Source organism: Astatotilapia calliptera, chromosome 7, assembly GCF_964374335.1.
Source record: "Astatotilapia calliptera chromosome 7, fAstCal68.1, whole genome shotgun sequence".
In the NCBI taxonomy this organism is placed as follows: domain Eukaryota; kingdom Metazoa; phylum Chordata; class Actinopteri; order Cichliformes; family Cichlidae; genus Astatotilapia; species Astatotilapia calliptera.
This window is the reverse complement of record NC_137428.1, coordinates 51,497,503-51,515,068: the sequence shown is the minus strand read 5'-3', so window position 1 is coordinate 51,515,068 and position 17,566 is coordinate 51,497,503. Positions and strand designations below refer to the sequence as shown.

Sequence of the window (17,566 nt, the reverse complement as noted above, 5' to 3'; positions counted from 1 at the left end):
TGTCCAGTAGGATCAGTAGTCTGGATCTGTTCACTTTTGTTTTGGTAGTAGAGGTCAACCACTAGAGGGAGACAGTGTTACTGTACTCATTGCAATCACAACATCTTGCAGAGGAAAAGACTGAAAGGAGAGATAACAGCTTTATTACCACTTTTACAAGTGGAAGGACAAAAAAAGAAAAATAATATTTCAGATTTTTTTGTTCATACACACACACTGTGCCGATTCTCTCAACAATTTAAATTGCTCTTCCTTCTCAAAAAAACTTATGCTATTAGCTTTGAGCTAAAAAGAAGTTCTCATCTCTGTACAAAACCAGCAGCAGTAGTTATTGAATGTGTGAGTGCCCTGAAAGCACACAACATATTTAAATCTTGTCAAAATATGTGAAATCGCAATGTGCAGCACAAAAACCTGTCAAAGCAAATAAAAACATAAAAAAGTTCAATAATTATAAACTGTTGCTCTTTGTACGTCAAAGAAATTATCTTTGGGTTTGTATAAAACCCAAATGCTCTCTCATACACACATACTACACATGACTTAAAAACAACAGTAAGCAGCCACTGCATCAACAGTCCAGTTCATGCCTGAAGGTGTCGTGGTCTCAGTTAAACCAGGTCGTGTTAAGCTGCGTCTGTTTCTTGATGCTGGTGTCCAGCTTGAGGACTTCTCTGATTGCCATAGTAGCGTAGGTCGATGGAGGCAGCGAGAACTCCATCCGCAGAGCGCGATATTTCCCCTCTGTCAGGAGGAAGGAGAGTGGCACAGTTTATGCAGGTTGTAAACAAAACATTATTTCTTCTACTTTAACTAGTAAAATAAATAATTCATGCTTTTGATTGTTGGATATCATACATGTCCTCCATTTATTATTGTACTTCATTCAGAATCTGCCCTTGAAATGATCTCATATTGTAAGTTTTATTGTCAGTTTCCCTTTTAAATAAACTGAGTTTATACATACTTGACTTATGCCTGCAAGTTTAAAAGTTTTAATCTATGGAAATTAAATAAAATTTTACATCCATCGTTGACACAAATCTAAACAGGCGTAAAAATAAGTTTACCTTTGTTGAAGACAGGTGCGGGTTTGTTCTCTAGTTTCTCAAAATCACTATGCACCAGAGACACCCTGGGGTCATCGTAATTAATGACCTCCCTGCACAGAACAGCGACAAATACAAGGAAATGTAGTACTACAGTAAACAGAGCAACAGTTTAACAAAGCATTCAGTAAGAGCAGTACACAATTAATCTATCACTACCATTATGTTTAACTGTGAAAGAGCAAAGCACAACAGTAATTGTGATTGTTACAAGTCATGCACTGCATTGTGTGAAAAAGGCAGTGAGAGGTGCTGACCAGCTGACATCAGCGGGTCTGATGATGATGCGCCTGTAGGCTCCGGCCAGAGAGTAGTCCTTCACTTTGTGCCTCATGTTGTCGATGTCCAGCCCGTCTGCAGTGAGCAGCTCTCTGTAACCTTCTCCGACTAAAACAAAACACACAGGTATGACTGACAATGTAACACAAAACAAAACAATTTTCTCCTCTGCTGTAAGTTTATTTAATGTTTTATGTCAATTTTTATTTTATTAAACCACTCAGACTATTCCACCGGAAGCACCCGTTACTTTGTTATACAGGTGTTACCATCTTAAATACATTAGTGTTAAAACAACCCAATGTTAATTTGGGTTATATGCTATAAAAACTGAACTCTGCATTATACATAGCCTATACTTACTGTGGTGTGTGGGGTAAATGACATCAAACCCTGGAAGTGGCATCACAATGTTGTGGATGGATTGATTCTCTGCCTCCTCTGCAGACAGCACGTGTGCTGTGGCTTTGGAAACATAACATTTGGAAGATGATATCATAAGAAAGAAAAAAAATGACCAGTTGTTTTTTTGTTGGAAACTCAATAAGCCTTTCAGGTTTCTAATCCTACATTGCACTTGTGTTTTAATGCATCTGTATCATTCTTATGCTTTTAAAAGGTGGCCTCTCTGTGAGGACAGATTGTGCATGGCTAAAATGAGCACAGAGCAAGTGTGACCACTACTAAATGTGACCCGCCCAACCTGAATTTGTTCAGGATAAAATGTACCCACTCTACATTAACACACTTCCTCTTCCTGAGAAGATATCCAAACATAGACATGTATGTTGATCCTTGGGTGAAAATCACTTTTCAACTCATTTAAAGTTTGCTAACAAGACACTTTGTATCCCATTTACTGACCTGTACAGAATCCAGGTTAAAAGCTACAGTTTACTGTACATATCCCACAGTGTCCCACTCTTAATAATCAACATTAGGCAGGTGATTTAAAGGCCAACTTACTTCCTTTGAGTACCAGGTCTCCCTTCACAGCCTTCAGACCGAAGGCTTCAATTCTGCGGCTCACCATGGTGTTCCACACTCTGCTCTGGTAGCTGTGGATGTACATCAGGCGGTTGTTCCGGGGGATCTAGAGAAGAGCAAAAGAGCGTGAGCACAAAATTTAATTTCCATTGAGGCTAGAGGTACGTCTGAATCTCTGACTGAATTGTTTCACGGGTAACTGTAACTTGTAAACAAGGAAGATTTATTTGCGGAATAATTAAGGTAAAGCCTTTGGTTCTGCTGCATCAACTTGTTACAAGACTGCAATAGAAAACCAACCAGTCCAAATGCAGTGACGATGTTTTTCTTGCCATACATAGACAGGCCTCTCAGCAGCTGTCCTTCCACACAGCGCTTGTTGGGAAGCTTTTTCAGTGCTGCCTCCGGATCCTGAGTCTTTGCCCACTCTTCCCTGCAGCGGACCAGAAATTCTTTCTCCGCTGTAAAAGAAAAAAACGAGACAATGGGAAACTTGAAATACTTTTTGCAACCGCTTCAACTGCAGCAGAAAACAGAGTGAGGGTGGTACATTTACCTCCAGGACGGGGTTTCAGAATCAAATCCATCACCTCATTCCAGTCGTTTTTCAGAATAGCCCTGTCCCCAACAAATTGAGGGAAAACACTATAGTTTATGGTCCTATAGTTATATAATTTACGCAACAATCTCCATGTCATGACCTCACCTGCCCACGTGATGCGTGGGCACAGCTGTTGTGCCAAAACGCTGCATGCCGTAGTAGTTTATGAAACCTGTCTGCTTGAGGGATTTCATTGCCTGATCAACCTGCTCGTCTGTTCCTGTGATGTTCCTGCAAACACAAAGACAAAAAACAATGAGCCATTGAACACTTTACCCTGAAAAGCAATTTTAAAAAAATGCATCATGGTTTTGCAGGACAATTTAACTCTGTTTCCTTTAATCCACCTGGAGAAAACACTTGATCACAGTGAGGACAAAACTTCCCTTTAAACAGGAAGAGACTGCCAATAAAGGTGACCTCAGTTCAAATTGGCAGTTTAACAAATGCCGAGCTTTTAAAATCTATTTCTGAAACAAGCACTGTGTATATTAACACCTGCTGACCTTATCACCACAGTGAAATGGTTTCCCTGCAGTTCCCCCAGCTTTAGAGGGTGATTTTTGTAGCAAAAGTTTCCAAGCTTGAGGTTCATGAGGCACTTGTTGAGGTGAGCCAGCCTCTCTGCAGTGATCCTAAGTGAACAAAGAAGAGGCTGTTATAATTACCGATCCTGTGCAAGAACCCATCAGAGATAAATTAGAATCAATAACAACACACATCTAGCATAATCATCAAAAAAACAAAAATATCTGCACACTAGTAACTGCAGGGCTCTGCATTATAACACTCACTTGAGCACCGCTATCTCCTGCACAGTAATGGCCCTCTTGTCCTTGGTTCCCATGTAGGAAAACATGTTGGGTCTAAGCCTAGAGAGACATCCATCATTATACATAGGGCTGCAAAACTTAACTGCAAAAAACATTTCACACATCCGTTAGCGTGTTGGCTCTTTTATCAATGAATGATCCTTACTTTTTATAAAACAAACTAAAAAACACACACGTCTCCTACCTGAGGAACTTTGAAAGCACATTGATAGCATCCATGGTGTCTTTGTTCTCCTTATACAGAACAAAGTGGCAGAAACTGCCACGGTTTTTGGGCCAAAAGTGTTTCCTTGGAGCTTTTGTGGAGACAGAAAAATGGTGTGATGAAAAACATGCTGTGATGTTTTTTAATATTAAAACATAGCATGTACTTTATAAGTCCCCAATATTATAGAAATACTCATTATAGATCCTGTACTTCCAAACATATCTCAGCAGTTAGCCAACAACCTTGCTTTGGCACTCAGATCCAATCACTTAATGGCAAAACGACATGGACACACGATATTAAAGCTGATTTTACGACACAGTATTTTATCCTAAGCTAAGTGTAACCCAACTCCACACGGCTTTTAACCATTTCCTCTGGTGCTGGGAGGAGAATAAGTTCTTACCTGTAGTTGTTTTGACTTCTATCCACCAGAGAAGAGCAAAAGGAGGATAGAATAATGTTACTAAGAAAGAGAGTCTTATGGTCTGTGGGTAGAGTTGTCAGGGGTGAGATCTCATGCATGGGCCTGGAGTGAAGTGTGATATTTAAACTTTTGGCCTGTGTGGCTCTGCTAATCTCTACCATCCTTTGTGGTGTTGAGTAAAGGTCTCAGTAGAAACATGCAGGTGTGTTGACCATGCTTACACAAAAGCGCATGCATCGTATTTTACTGCTCGGGCTACATGCACTGCAGTAGATAAAATATAAGCTGAAGTGAGGAAGGCGTGCAATAAATTTCATTAACATTCCTAAAACATTAACTTAGTTTGGCCTTCCATCCTGAGATCCACATACCTGCTAAAGCCTTCTTCCCAGCAGCATGATAAGCCACTATAAACTTCCGCCCTTCCCTCTCTTCAGTCTTTGTTTCCAAACCAGGAAACTGATTCTTGATGGCTTTGTGGACCAATGTCCGTTTCTCTTTAGAATCATCCAGTACCTATAAATGAATAAGAACATTACATAAAGCTGTCAGCTAGTTTTATGGATTTTTGTGTGTTTTTTATTGGAGCACTCCTTTTAACCTGTTACCTCAATTGAGACATTTCCCTCTTTGTTCTTGAACAGCTGAAGCTCTCCAAGCTGCTTTTTCTGCTCTTCAGTTAGCAGGTCACATTCTTTTGGCTGTTGTTCAGGTTCTTGGGCTTCCTAAACAGCAGAAAAACAAACCAAAAACCATATTGGAGAGTATTATGTAACCCGATCCTGGAGTTCTCTTTAGTCTTATTTTGTTAATGCGAAGTGTGCCTTCATGATGAATCTGAGGCTTGTTAAAATAGCAGAAGAAGCAACGTTACCTCAGCCTCCGCCGGGACAGAGAGGTCATCCAAATGCACAATCTTGCCATTTTTGTTGATTTCATGCACAACAAAATCAGAATATCTGAGTGCAAAAAACAAAGAAAGGGATTGGTTACTCTTTGTTAAGCAAACTCTTTAAATCCTTCATTAACTCCAGATGACAAACAAACCTTTCCTTCAGGACTCCAGAGAAGCCTTCGTGGTCACTGACATACTTTAGGATGCCAACATCGAGCTCGGTGAGACCATGCTTCATCATGTTAGCAAATGTGTCACCATCCTCCTCTCCATCACTTGCGTCCCCCTCGGGCTCGTCCATCTCATCTTGCTGCGGAGGATCGCTCTCAAATTTTGGTTTCTTTGATGGTGCATCATCTTTTTCATCTTCCGGGCACCCTCGCTTTTCTCCAACTGGGACGACGACGGTCACAGGGTCGGATTCAGCCATTAGTGCCCAGCTGGAGCAATAAGGAATTTAGTTAACAGTATGAGCCGCACACATATATAAAACCCGAGTCTCATGGTGTGGTATTTTTGTGTGATTTGTTTTGGGTTTTTTTTTTAAACATCAGCTTGCTTGTTTACAGCCCAGCACTTTCTCCTGTTTTAGTCTGAATGGTATGCTTTATTCATTTCATTTTTTTTAAAATCAGGTTAAAGAAACACTCCAATATTTTGACTGACGGTTTGGTGTGGTGCAATAGCATGGATGTTGTACCAGTCTGTCACACTGAATCGTGTGTGACGCTGTCAATTTACCAAATGCTCTAGTTTCTAATGGTCTCTTTCTGCAGCCATGAACCGTGTGTAGTGATCAAAGGAGTGAGCCTACAGATACAACTGACAGAACTGAAGTTTCCTCCAAAGGGTGTGTGGGCTATACCCTTGCAGATGAAATGAGGAGCTCAGGGTAGAGCTGCTACTCCGTCACACTGAAAGGAGCCACCGAAATGCGTTGGTCATCTGAATCGGACGCCTCGTGGACACTACCAAGGCGAGGCGTATTTCTGCTTTGACTGCTGCAGGGACAACCTCAAAACTGTCGAAGTGCAACACTACAGCACGCTTTGTTTTGGTGTGACGCACCAGTCAGATCTGAAGCGTGTGGCAAGATACCAGCACTGATGACATGGTATAACATCAGTACTACAACATCAGTTACCCGTTATTACGTGACTCTACGTAGAAATGGAAAGCACAAAGTATAACTGTGAACACTACATTTCAGTATCTGCGAGTAACGATAACATAACTAAGTGGGCATTACTGGCCTAGAAAACAATACCAACAACTTACCGTTTGTGGGACTGCGGTAGCGAAATATGGCTGCAAACACTCCTTATTTTCCAAACGCCAAACACTTGCACAGACTTCCTGACGGATCCAAGCTTGAAGCAGGCACTTAAAAGACTAAATGAAGGGGATTAGTTATCACTCAAAACTTAGCAAAGACGGCAGAGCATCTATTAGCTAGCTAACACCCCCAGTTAACGTGTTTGTAAACCTGAACTCAAATGTCGCTGGTAAAAGCAAATAATTTTTAAAAAAAAGGACTTTTGCTCTTCCAAACGTTCCCACTCACCTACCTGGACCTGGTGATATTCAGAAGAGAGCAGGCAACACTGAACGCCAGGTTTTCTCACACGTGTGTATGTGTGTGTGCTCCTCTGGTTCCGGAAATGGATAATGACCTAAAGCCCTCCCACTTCAAACGCTTGGTTAAAGGAGCTGTCAATCACAAAGCTATGCTGCGTTCAAGTAACCGTGGGATAACGCTCCAAAGAAACACACTTGGGTATGGAGCCTACGATACTTCCACACGTCTCTGGGAGCACAGTACTTTATATTCCAGTTAATTAATGAAACAGTCATGGTTTCATGACTGTATTATTCTATTTATTATTATTATTATTATTATCGATTATTTTAAAGCGTTTTTTTCACGCACAACTTGTTGAATGTAAGACACCAGCTAATTATAACCTTTCACTTCAAAGTAAAAAATAAATAAATATTAGCTTATCATGTCCAATGTTATATCTACACTATAAAGATCCTGTCTGCCGCGTGATTGTAAAGGTTTGGTCTAAGAAGTACAAAGTCCTCAGTCCTTAGCTTAAGGCTTAAACAAGTGCAAATCTGTGATCACTGAATTGTGAAAGCATATTGGTACCCTATGCTATATGCTTTTTTTTAACACCATGACAAATGTTTTACTGAATAGAAAGAAATGATATTTTTAGGGCTGCTGATTTTTTAAAAAGCAATTGTTTATTAAGTAGGCCTACTATTGAACAATACGGGTCCAGGCAATAGATAGATCAGTACATTTGTGGAGTTTCCTTTCGCTGGTATTTTCCTTTACAGTTCCTATAAGTCTTATAAAAACAAGTGCAATGCAATCTAAAACAGGCAGCAGCACCAGGTGATGTGTTGTACTCCATAATAACAGCGGCACCGTGTCAGCTCTTTACTGTCACCTTGTGGAACTACGTGTAATTTTTCTTACACCTTTACACCTCTCCTCATGCCTTTACAACACCACACTGCTCACTTGAGTATTCATACACCTTCTCTACTAATAATACTGACTTCCACACTCCATGGTTATCTTATCTTTCACATTGTTTTCATTTCATGAGCTAAAGCCTCATTAATTTTAGTGCTTATTGCGACTCCATATGTAGAATAACCAGTCAAATATGGTTTAAGAGTTCTCTTTAAAATAAATCCTGTCTTTGCTGTAATATAAGAATAACCTTTTATATTTATTCAGCTTTTTTGTTTTGCTTGTTCCCATCTTGAAGTTATAATTCTGCTACCATTTCGCTCAAGAATAGTTTAATAAGAAGTCAGTTTCAGATTGGTAGGACATTATTGTTAGACATAAAGAAGAGGGGGGCTTTTCTGTGTGACACTAACTTCATGTGCAGGCTAAATAACGGCCATAGGTCGTTAGCTTTGTACCATTGCTGAAATTGCAGAAAAATTAGCTTTGAGCCCCAAATTGAAGAGGAGAAAAGATGAAGAAAAATAGTGGTTGTTCTAGTATGTAAGTTAACTGTTTATAAAATGTAAAAAACAATTAAGTAAAGTTTATGATTAGAGAAAGTTATAATAGCATTAGCTTATCTGGGCTAGCTGTCAGTGATAGTTAACAGATTAGCTACTAACTTAAAACTTGTGTTCATTATGCTTTGTTCCAGAACTTCTCTAACAAAGACATCCTCAGGATCAGGACTTTGTCAAGGCACTTTAACAGGCAATGGTTATAACCAAAAAGAAAACCCTGAGGAACAGAAAAGGAGAAATAAAGATCTTATTGGAAAAGTTCGGGTATTTAGCATTAGCTTAAAACTCTTTCTTCATGATGGTGATGCAGGTTCATATCTTAATATCTTAATTTATAGAGATTTCTCATGTAGCCACACATTGCTGGTAAGAAATTACTATTTTGCTATTTTTTTCTTGTTTTTTTGTTTTGTTTTGTTTTTTGTTGATGGGATAACTAAAAAAAAAAAAAATCAAGTTCGTTATCTTAAACTTTGACTCAAGATCAGTCAGCATTTTAAACATTCAATCAGTAAGTCAAAATTTTGGAATAGTAACCTAAAATTTTTACATTGTTTTCCCCCAGTGGAAGAACCAGGCTTCCACATTTGCTTTGCATATCTACTTGCCAAGCTGCAGTAAAACTTGCAAAAGAGGAACTATAAATGTAGAAACCATAATCATCACCTTCAAAGTAAAAGTTATGCCTTATTGTCAACACAGTTAAAAAGGTGCAGCTTTTACTTTGAAGGCAAACATTCTATAGTTTGTATGCATGTTAATAGTTTCTCTTCCACTTGATATTAAGTACCTAAGATTAAGTTTAGAGGGTTTATTCATGATACAAATTATATAGGTCATTTCCTTATTGATAGTGAAGGTAAAATATATAACCGACTATTAAACAAAGTGCAATACCTAACACATCTAAATAATAGAAGAAGAACATTCTGGAAAAGTTACAAATGAACTTTGGATAAAATTTGGTATTAGTTATGCTGAAATAAAGACGATTTAATAACTTTAATACTTAATAATAATTGCTGTAAAAGTAGAAAAAATTAACGTTTATCATCTTGTCTACATCTGCCACCTCTTCTTCGGGCTTGTAACCTCTCTTTTTTGCTGTTCACACTGCTCCTCTTCATCATTGTGCAGGTTTTCACCTTCTCAGGTCTGATCTTCATGCCTGAAACCCGTTTGACATGTCTGCTCTGTTGTGGATTTCACTCTTTATTTGCTCAGATTAGTTCCCCAAACTCTGGACTCTCTGCGCAGTTCAGCTATTGTTCTGAGCCTGAAGCACGAAGAAAGACAAATCTCCATTTTGATCCCTTTCATCTCTGACTGGGATTTAGGTTCTTGTCAAACCAGCCAACTCAAAGAAAACTAACCTCAAATTAGCTCTCTTTGGAACTGAAAACCTCAAAGTTCTCTCATCTTATGGTTAACAAACTGAGTTTTAACTAAAACTTCCTGGTTAAAGCTGGCAACCATGTGACTTTGACTCCGTGTCTTTGCAGGTGGTGGATGCTGATGGCAATGATGTCACTCCCCGCCCCCTGGTTTGCCCAGTGCCAGGTTTCCAAAAGTCTCTGGATGAACTCTTTTCCAGCATCCCTAAACTTTCCAGAAGGTACTAGATGGTCACATTGGATATAGTTTTGTAATATCTTTAATTTGTTGTCATTTTTACATTTATCTTTTCAATTCAGTTCAGTTTCAGATAGTTTCCTGAGTGATTTTGTTTTTCATTCTCTAATTATGATGAAGGTGGTATTTTCCATACGCAGATATTACATGATTAGAGTGGTTTAGAAAGTTAGCTTTTTATAGCACATGCAGTAAGACTTGTAGAAATCCCAGTCTCAACACACGTTTACATCAGTTCCTCCTCATGGTGATTCAGTAAATACTATCGTAGTTCTTATAAGACTTTAAACATTTAAAGAGATAGGAACATACAATTTTACGTGGTTGCATTTATGTGGGCTAAAAAATCACAATCCTTTTGACTTAATGTTTTTAAAAGTCTGTAGGATGATCCTTTGGGATTTGTTCCTAAATTAAACACATACTTCTACTAATAGATTTCTTAAAAAAAATACTTAAATTTTAAAAATAAACTGAACTTCTTGAAAGAACTTAATTGATGGATGGATAATGAAGCTGCTGATAGAAAAGTCAACAAGTAAATAATCAGAAGATCAATATGAATCATTAAAAACACAAATAAAACATTTGTGAACGTGACCGCCTTTTTTAGTAGTAAAAAGTATTTACCAGTTTAATCCAAACTATCAATGTGCCATTCATCAATTAGAATTATTATTAAGTGTTAGTGGTCAAATAAATACAAGTACCAGTACTTTAGAATCTAAAACCAAAGACAGTTTAAGTCACTTTTACCTTTTAATTTAGTTCAAGACAACTATAATAACCTTGCCCATCTGTGTAAACTTGCTTTTTTTACTCTTGCACTCTTATGAATCCACTTTGTTTTCATGTTATTTGTTGTTATGGAAATAAAGTTAATTATCAAAAGGCAGATCTGGAGGTAATTTCAGTGAGTGGCAAAGTTAGTAAGCGGCTCAGTGATGGTGACAATGGAAATTATACAGAGTACAAGCGTACATAGATACTAAATATGTATGTTTGTGTGTCTCATTAGCAGCCATACCATGTGTCCTACCCAAGACTCATTGAATGCGGAGATTGAGGATATTTTTCTTGGACCGACACATCCACCTCCACGTGATTACTCTTGTTTTTTGTTTTTAAATATATTCTCTCCTTATGTTTATTGTTGTAGGGATTTTGTCTTTATGGTACTAATATTGCCCTTTTGTTTAAAAATTGCATTAACATTGTAGTTCTCAAATCATAAATTCTTCTATATTCAACACAGTACACTTAAAATTATTCCACATCGTCTTTTTGCCGTTTATTTGAATTAGGCTTTTTCGTTTGTTTTGTCATGTGTCAGAGTTGTTGAAAAAAGGAGATGATGCAGAACAGCATGCAAGGGAGAAGATGGTGGGTGAATGTGATTACATCTCGCTTACTGAAACCGAAACCATTACGTTCCTGGACATACCCCCCACCATAACCTCAGTGGTCGATGATGACGCAGAAGCAGCAATGTGAGTGGAGGGTAAAAACACTAAATAACATTCATCACAAGTTGTGTTAATTGAATATTTTTACATTTTGATGAATTTTTAGCTCATCCAGCCAGAGGTCTGATGAGGCTGTCCATCATCACCTGTCAACAGTTCACTAGAATTGTTATTTCTCCTACATTATTGGTTGTAATTTAACAAACATAAGCATACACAGTGATCACCTAATGGTTCTTCACCAAAATAGTTCTGAAGGTCAAGGTCACATTTGTTCTTTGTCTGGTTATCATAAAATAAGAAAATTATGATTGTTCTGTCTCTCACTCTCCCTACCTGACAGATGAGAAAATCTAACACAACTTCTGACATGCACAGAAACCGGCACTTTATGTATTTCACTGAAGAAAGCCTTTCACATGCAATATGCGTGAAGATGCAAATAGTAAATGGCCTGCATTTGTATAGCGCTTTACTCAGTGCCTAAGGACCCCAAACCGCTTTACACTACATTCAGTCATTCACCCATTCACACACACATTCACACACTGGCAATGGCAAGCTACGTTGTAGCCACAGCCACCCTGGGGCGCACTGACAGAGGCGAGGCTGCCGGACACTGGCGCCAACGGGCCCTCTGACCACCACCAAATATGCTAGCCTTCAGTTAAAAAAATATTTTGTCTCTCCTCCCGTGCAGACAGAGAAACCTCAGCTATGCTGAGCTTTGCAAGAGCAGAACGTGTAGTGATAAGTACATCGACAGATCGATGCAGACATTAAACGGAGCCCTTAAAAACAAACTGATCCAGAGTGAGAAGACTGGTACTGCTGGAAAGGGTAAGACGAGTGAGAATGAAACACCTCACACTTGATTAACTCAACAATTAGTGGTTATCAAATCAAAAAATAAATAAATAACGCGCTATTTTTTCTCTCATATTTAAAGGTATGGTGGCTACAAACTGGGACATTTATGACTCTTTTTACAAGCAAAATGAAACGTTTGAAGGTGATGAAGCTGATCACGAGGAGAAATCAGTGAGCAGCAAGAGCAACACCACTTACATAGGTAACTCCATCTTCAGCTGGTACTTCAGTTCTTTCAACTTCTAAGAATAAATACGTGTTTGTTCGTCATATAATAACCACACTTTTGATGGTCTTTCCTATTTCTGTTTATTCTAAATAATTTTGTCGAAAATAAACATTTCTAATTTTCTCATTGACCATTTTCTCAGACAGCACCATCAGCTCGCTGTCAGAAATGGAAATTTGTGGAAGCATTTTAAATCCTGAGCCAGAACCAAAGAAAGAAATTCTTCTGCCAGAGTTATTAACAAACATCTCACGTTTTATGGAAAGGACGGTTGTATTGAACGCCTTTCAGGCCAAGTTAGCTGCTTATAGACAGCCGCCAATATCTGAAGGTAAACTCTCCATTTTCTCCTACTTATCATATTCAGGGTCTTGAGGGAGGGTAGCATATCCCAGCTATTACAGGGTAGGCAGAGTACAACATGGACAGATCACCAGTCTTTTGCAAGGCTTTCTGTTTAATTCTAGACCAGGCACACATTCTTTGGCGCAGCATCTAACATAAAACTTTGAAAAAAAAAGTGTGTTATGCTGTGGTGACAAGAAAGTAGTCAAAAGTATCATTCATGATGTCTCTTTCCGCCAGCTTTTTTCTTTGCTATCACTCTACACTGACAACCAGGGCCATGTGTATGAGAGGGTATAATAAGGTTATCCCCTCCAAGAGTAGAAAGTACTGAAAAAGCTTAGAGAAAGAAAACCTGCTGAACATTAGAAAGGCTTTGTTTTTCAGACAGGGAGGCTATGTCCATATTTTATATACAGCCTTTAGAAAACCATAGCATATTTACATTAATACTGTATTAAGTGTATTATTGATTGTGTAAGGCTCTGACAGCATGATGAAGCATGGAAAACACAGTGAGGAGAGTTTAGATCCTACTCTGGAACTTCTCTGGGCATTCACTTGTCAGCGCACCAGAGGATACTGCATTACCAGCATGGCCTGGAACAGGCACAACCCGGTAACAAAAGAAAAACAAAACAAAGACTAAAATATTTTTTGTCATGAGTCTCATTATCATTTGTGTCATTTTTGTCTGTAAGCAACATTTGATACACATTTTTCCTGTGTGTAGACTTTGTGAAGCATTTTAGACACGATAAAGCTTCATTAATGATTATAGATGAAGCAGAAGTGCAAGGCATTGCCCTTTTTCTGGTTCTACCAATATTAATCTTTGTTTACAATACTTCATTTAAACTGCTGCTTTTGTTGTGCACTGTAAGGATATCCTGGCAGTAGGATATGCAGACTTTGACTCCAGGTGCCTGAAACCAGGTCTGATCTGCTGCTGGACCATCAAAAACATCATGGTATGTTTAGACATTACTGTATTTTTGTTGTTTGTTGCTTATTCCTGCTATCATTTTTTTTTATCTCAGTTTGCCCATATTACAAGGGTTGGGTGGGCTGGCTAATCAGAAGATTTAAAAAAAAATTGCCTTTGTTCAGCTAATCACTTCTAACATCCTGGATGTGCCTCAAGAGACTCCCACACCACATGCTTTTTATCTTAATATGATCAGAGGTACAAAAACACCAACAACACACACAGTCTCTGGACTGTATGGATGTCAGAAAGGTTTCTGTGTTAGGAAAGCAGCTGGTCCAGATGGTGTCCCAGGGTGTGTACTTCATGCATGTGCTGATCAGCTGCTGGAGGGTCTCATAAGCATTTTGAACCTTTCCTTACCGACTCCTGTTATCCCTGTGTGGCTCAAAACCACTACTATTATGCTTCTCCCTAAAGAGCAGAATATAGGGGGTTGCCATATATTGTGACCACTGCTCGATTGCACTCAAGCCTCTCAGTTCCTTGTGCTTCAAGAGGCTGATCCTAGCACATATCAGAAAGCAGCATCCTGCCATACTTTTAATCCCAGCTTTTGTTGTTGCTCTTTTAACCATAGTATCCTGGTTAAAACTGTGTCCTTTGTGCAGTGGCCAGAACGTGTCTTTGACTGTCACAGCAGTGTGACATCCCTGGATTTCTCAACTAACGACCAGCTTGCCGTGGGAATGTATGACGGCACTGTAGCTATTTACAACATCTGTATTCAAGACAGCAGTGTTGCATGTGTTGCTAGCAGCAGGTGAGCACTGTATAGTGTATATGTGTGTTAGCATAAAATAAGCATATACATAACATGTCAAGATTTAAAAAACACTAAAAATAATCTGATTGCTTCTCTGATCTTTCTGTTTTTAGTAAATCCTCCAGGAGGCATCTTCACCCAGTGTGGCAGGTCACCTGGACTCCACAAAGGTTATCACTGGAAGATGTTCTCGTATCAGTGTCATCAGATGGCAGGATTGCCAAGTGGTCAATCAGCAGCCATAATCTTGACTGGACAGGTACTGCAGTCTTCCCCTAGCTATTGTTCCCACTGTGCACTTACAGTTTTACCTCATAGCTGCACTAATTTCATAACACGCCTGGATCATGTATGGAGCGGATTCACAGCATAATGCAACTTTTTGGTGCCTATACCAACAAACTATTACACGACTAACACAGATAACCATTAATGCTCACATTCTAATTAACATTTCTGGGAAACTAAAGACATAAAACTAAGTGTAAATAGTCATTTTTTCTTTGGCAGGTTTCTAAGTGAGTGAGAGTGGAGGACATACAGCGAATATAATATAGCAGTAATAAAACAAATCCTGGTTAATTATTTTATATTTTATGGAGCTTCTGTAAAGTGTTACAATGGAGAACAACAGTAACATTTCAAATATCTGAATGGTCTATAAAAATATTTGTTCTTAGACCTGATGTGGTTTAGGAGCAATACAGAGTGTAAGGAGGCTGCAGAGAACCTGAAGAAGAAAAAAATGGTGCTGTCCAAACCTACTGCTGTTTGTGTTGACTTCCATCCAATGGTAAGAAATTTAAGTCAGCCAAATACTTTAGCCAAAAAAAGCCTTGTCAGTAATCAAAGTGTGAAAATGTCTTTTTTGTGTGTTTTCTAATTTCTCGTCCATGTTGCATTCCTCCTGCAGGACTTTGGTATTTATCTGGTTGGCACACAGGAGGGCCTTATCCACAAGTCTTCCTTTTCTGAAGGTCACAGCTTTCTGGCCACTTACAAAAAGCACATTGTAAGTGCTTGAGGGTAAACAATGTGACTGAGTCATATTTAAAATGCTGTTTAAGTTAAGGCGATAAAGACAAAAGACTAGGGATGCTACAGCATGAAGATAGTGAGCTTACTTTGGATTTCCAACCAGTGGATCAGTTTACATCAGCTGATAGGGTTATTCTGGCCTAGTGATCTTTTTAAATACAAGAACTACTAGTTAACTGAATTAACAGTAAAGAAAAGTCAAAGACAAATGGTGGCGGCTTCTTATTACTGACCTTGTTTAGCCTTGTGTGCCGATGTTGCCATTCACTGTTGTTATCCCCTACTATTTACTCTAGTTGCTGTCATCAGACATCATCTAATGAAAGCAAAGACAGAATATTTTTTTAGTGGAAATGGCATCACCCACTGGTAAACCTTGCCAACATTTTGTCTATTTGGACCCAGAAGTTGAGATCTGGATGCAATAAGTGAATGGCTCATCCTCACATGGACATGCAAGTGAGGATGGAAGGTGGCCATATGTAGACGCAAGTCAGAATTTAATTTCAGCAATAAAAAAACGCATCACATAGCCACAAATAACTGCTAGTTGGTGCTAAATAATGTACAAATAGATTCATATTTGTGAAAACTGAACACAAAATGAACACAGATTCCTTGGATGGGCTGTTAGGGCCATTTATCACTCACCAAGCCATGTTATCTGTCAGCTGATTGCATTCAAAATAGTATATAAAATATATATAAATAAAGTATATAAAACAGAATTATTGTAGGCATTTGCATCCATATAAAAGTGACAACAATAAAAAAAAAACAGCAGCACAAACAGTACTGTCTTCTGTGATGCGGTGTGTCACTTTACTGCCCATTTGATTTATTACTACATTTATAATATTTATTCAAAAATGAAAGATAGAGGCAGGTTTCTCTTCATGTCTAATCTTGCTCTCTCAGGGATCTGTGAACCACATTGAATGGTCACCATTCAGCCCCGATGTGTTTTTGAGCTGCTCCCGTGACGAGACTGTCCAGATGTGGAAGCAGGGCCGCCCTGTGATGACGTTCAAGTCCATTCACCAAGGCCCCGTGTTCTTTGTTAAGTGGTCCCCAAACTGCTCCACGTTGTTTGGAGTAGTTAAGGAAGACCAGGTGGAGCTCTGGGACCTGATTTTGAGCACGTGAGTCCATCGGATTGAGATCTCAGTCTGCTTTGAGGTTTTTTTAATTTACCTATTGTTTTCACCTGATTTGAAGTGTAAGTCAGAGATATGTGTTCACTAAAAGCATAAACATTTCTTTGCAGCCTGTTTCCAACCATTGTGCACCATGCTGAGCCTGGTGTGAGGCTGACATCCTTGCTGTTTGCCAGAGGGACAGACTGTGTCCTTGTAGGGGACAGTAAAGGTCAAGTGACAGTCTACAAGCTCAGGAACTTCAGAGTGTGCAAAAGCACGCAGGTAAAACTCTTGTACATGAAATAGATAAGAACTACCGTGTAATAATAATTTCAAAACATTGAGCTTGTGTATTTTTCATGTTTTTTATACTGAGAATGCAAACTCAGCCATACAGTGAATAGTAAGTCTTGCCTAGAAGATATAACAGGTATACATTTAGGAAGAAACATCAGTGAAAAAAGGAGAGAGCACATGTTACTGTAGTGTAAACACATAAGAACTTGTAGAGAAGTCAGACTGAGGTTTTTTTCTTTCAGGTGGACACTCTGGATGAAATCATCCAACATGCCACTTCCAGATATTTCTAAGTTTTTGTTCAGAAGTTTCATTGCCTTTTGACTTTTATGTGTTGTACCCTGCGATAAATAAAGTTGTGGATCTTTGAATTGTACTTCTTTTTCATTTTTAACTGAATGTG

At 38.8% G+C, this 17,566-nt stretch overlaps 2 protein-coding genes across 9 annotated transcripts; one reads left to right on the top strand and one right to left on the bottom strand.

The window, feature by feature from the left end:
• Window positions 1–121: 121 nt before the first annotated feature.
• On the bottom strand, window positions 122–7,043 carry pus7 (pseudouridine synthase 7). Of its 3 annotated transcripts, none has more exons than XM_026175332.2 (18): window positions 6,908–7,043; window positions 6,618–6,731; window positions 5,492–5,779; window positions 5,319–5,403; window positions 5,053–5,169; window positions 4,816–4,960; window positions 4,424–4,441; window positions 3,994–4,105; window positions 3,771–3,848; window positions 3,483–3,611; window positions 3,082–3,207; window positions 2,932–2,993; window positions 2,676–2,836; window positions 2,355–2,481; window positions 1,752–1,853; window positions 1,367–1,496; window positions 1,071–1,162; window positions 122–744 (listed from the first exon to the last, which is right to left on the bottom strand). In XM_026175332.2, the coding sequence occupies exons 3-18, from the start codon at window positions 5,767–5,769 to the stop codon at window positions 608–610; spliced, it is 1,899 nt and encodes a 632-aa protein (XP_026031117.1). In that variant the 5' UTR covers window positions 5,770–5,779; window positions 6,618–6,731; window positions 6,908–7,043; the 3' UTR covers window positions 122–607. The 3 variants fall into 3 exon arrangements, with proteins under 3 accessions (XP_026031117.1, XP_026031118.1, XP_026031119.1); XM_026175333.2 differs by having other exon boundaries at window positions 6,904–7,009; XM_026175334.2 differs by lacking the exon at window positions 4,424–4,441.
• Window positions 7,044–8,192: 1,149 nt separating this feature from the next.
• LOC113026484 (dynein axonemal intermediate chain 4-like) lies at window positions 8,193–17,539 on the top strand. Of its 6 annotated transcripts, none has more exons than XM_080304608.1 (17): window positions 8,193–8,373; window positions 8,528–8,759; window positions 9,896–10,008; window positions 11,047–11,126; window positions 11,359–11,515; window positions 12,192–12,331; window positions 12,441–12,563; window positions 12,733–12,921; window positions 13,418–13,554; window positions 13,820–13,906; window positions 14,535–14,686; window positions 14,803–14,948; window positions 15,370–15,482; window positions 15,603–15,701; window positions 16,646–16,869; window positions 16,995–17,148; window positions 17,406–17,539. In XM_080304608.1, exons 1-17 carry the CDS (start codon window positions 8,345–8,347, stop codon window positions 17,454–17,456), a joined length of 2,226 nt encoding a protein of 741 aa, XP_080160734.1. In that variant the 5' UTR covers window positions 8,193–8,344; the 3' UTR covers window positions 17,457–17,539. The 6 variants fall into 6 exon arrangements, with proteins under 6 accessions (XP_080160734.1, XP_080160733.1, XP_026031116.2 ...); XM_080304607.1 differs by having other exon boundaries at window positions 8,197–8,373; window positions 11,044–11,126; XM_026175331.2 differs by having other exon boundaries at window positions 8,200–8,373; window positions 8,528–8,657.
• The last annotated feature ends 27 nt before the right edge of the window (window positions 17,540–17,566 follow it).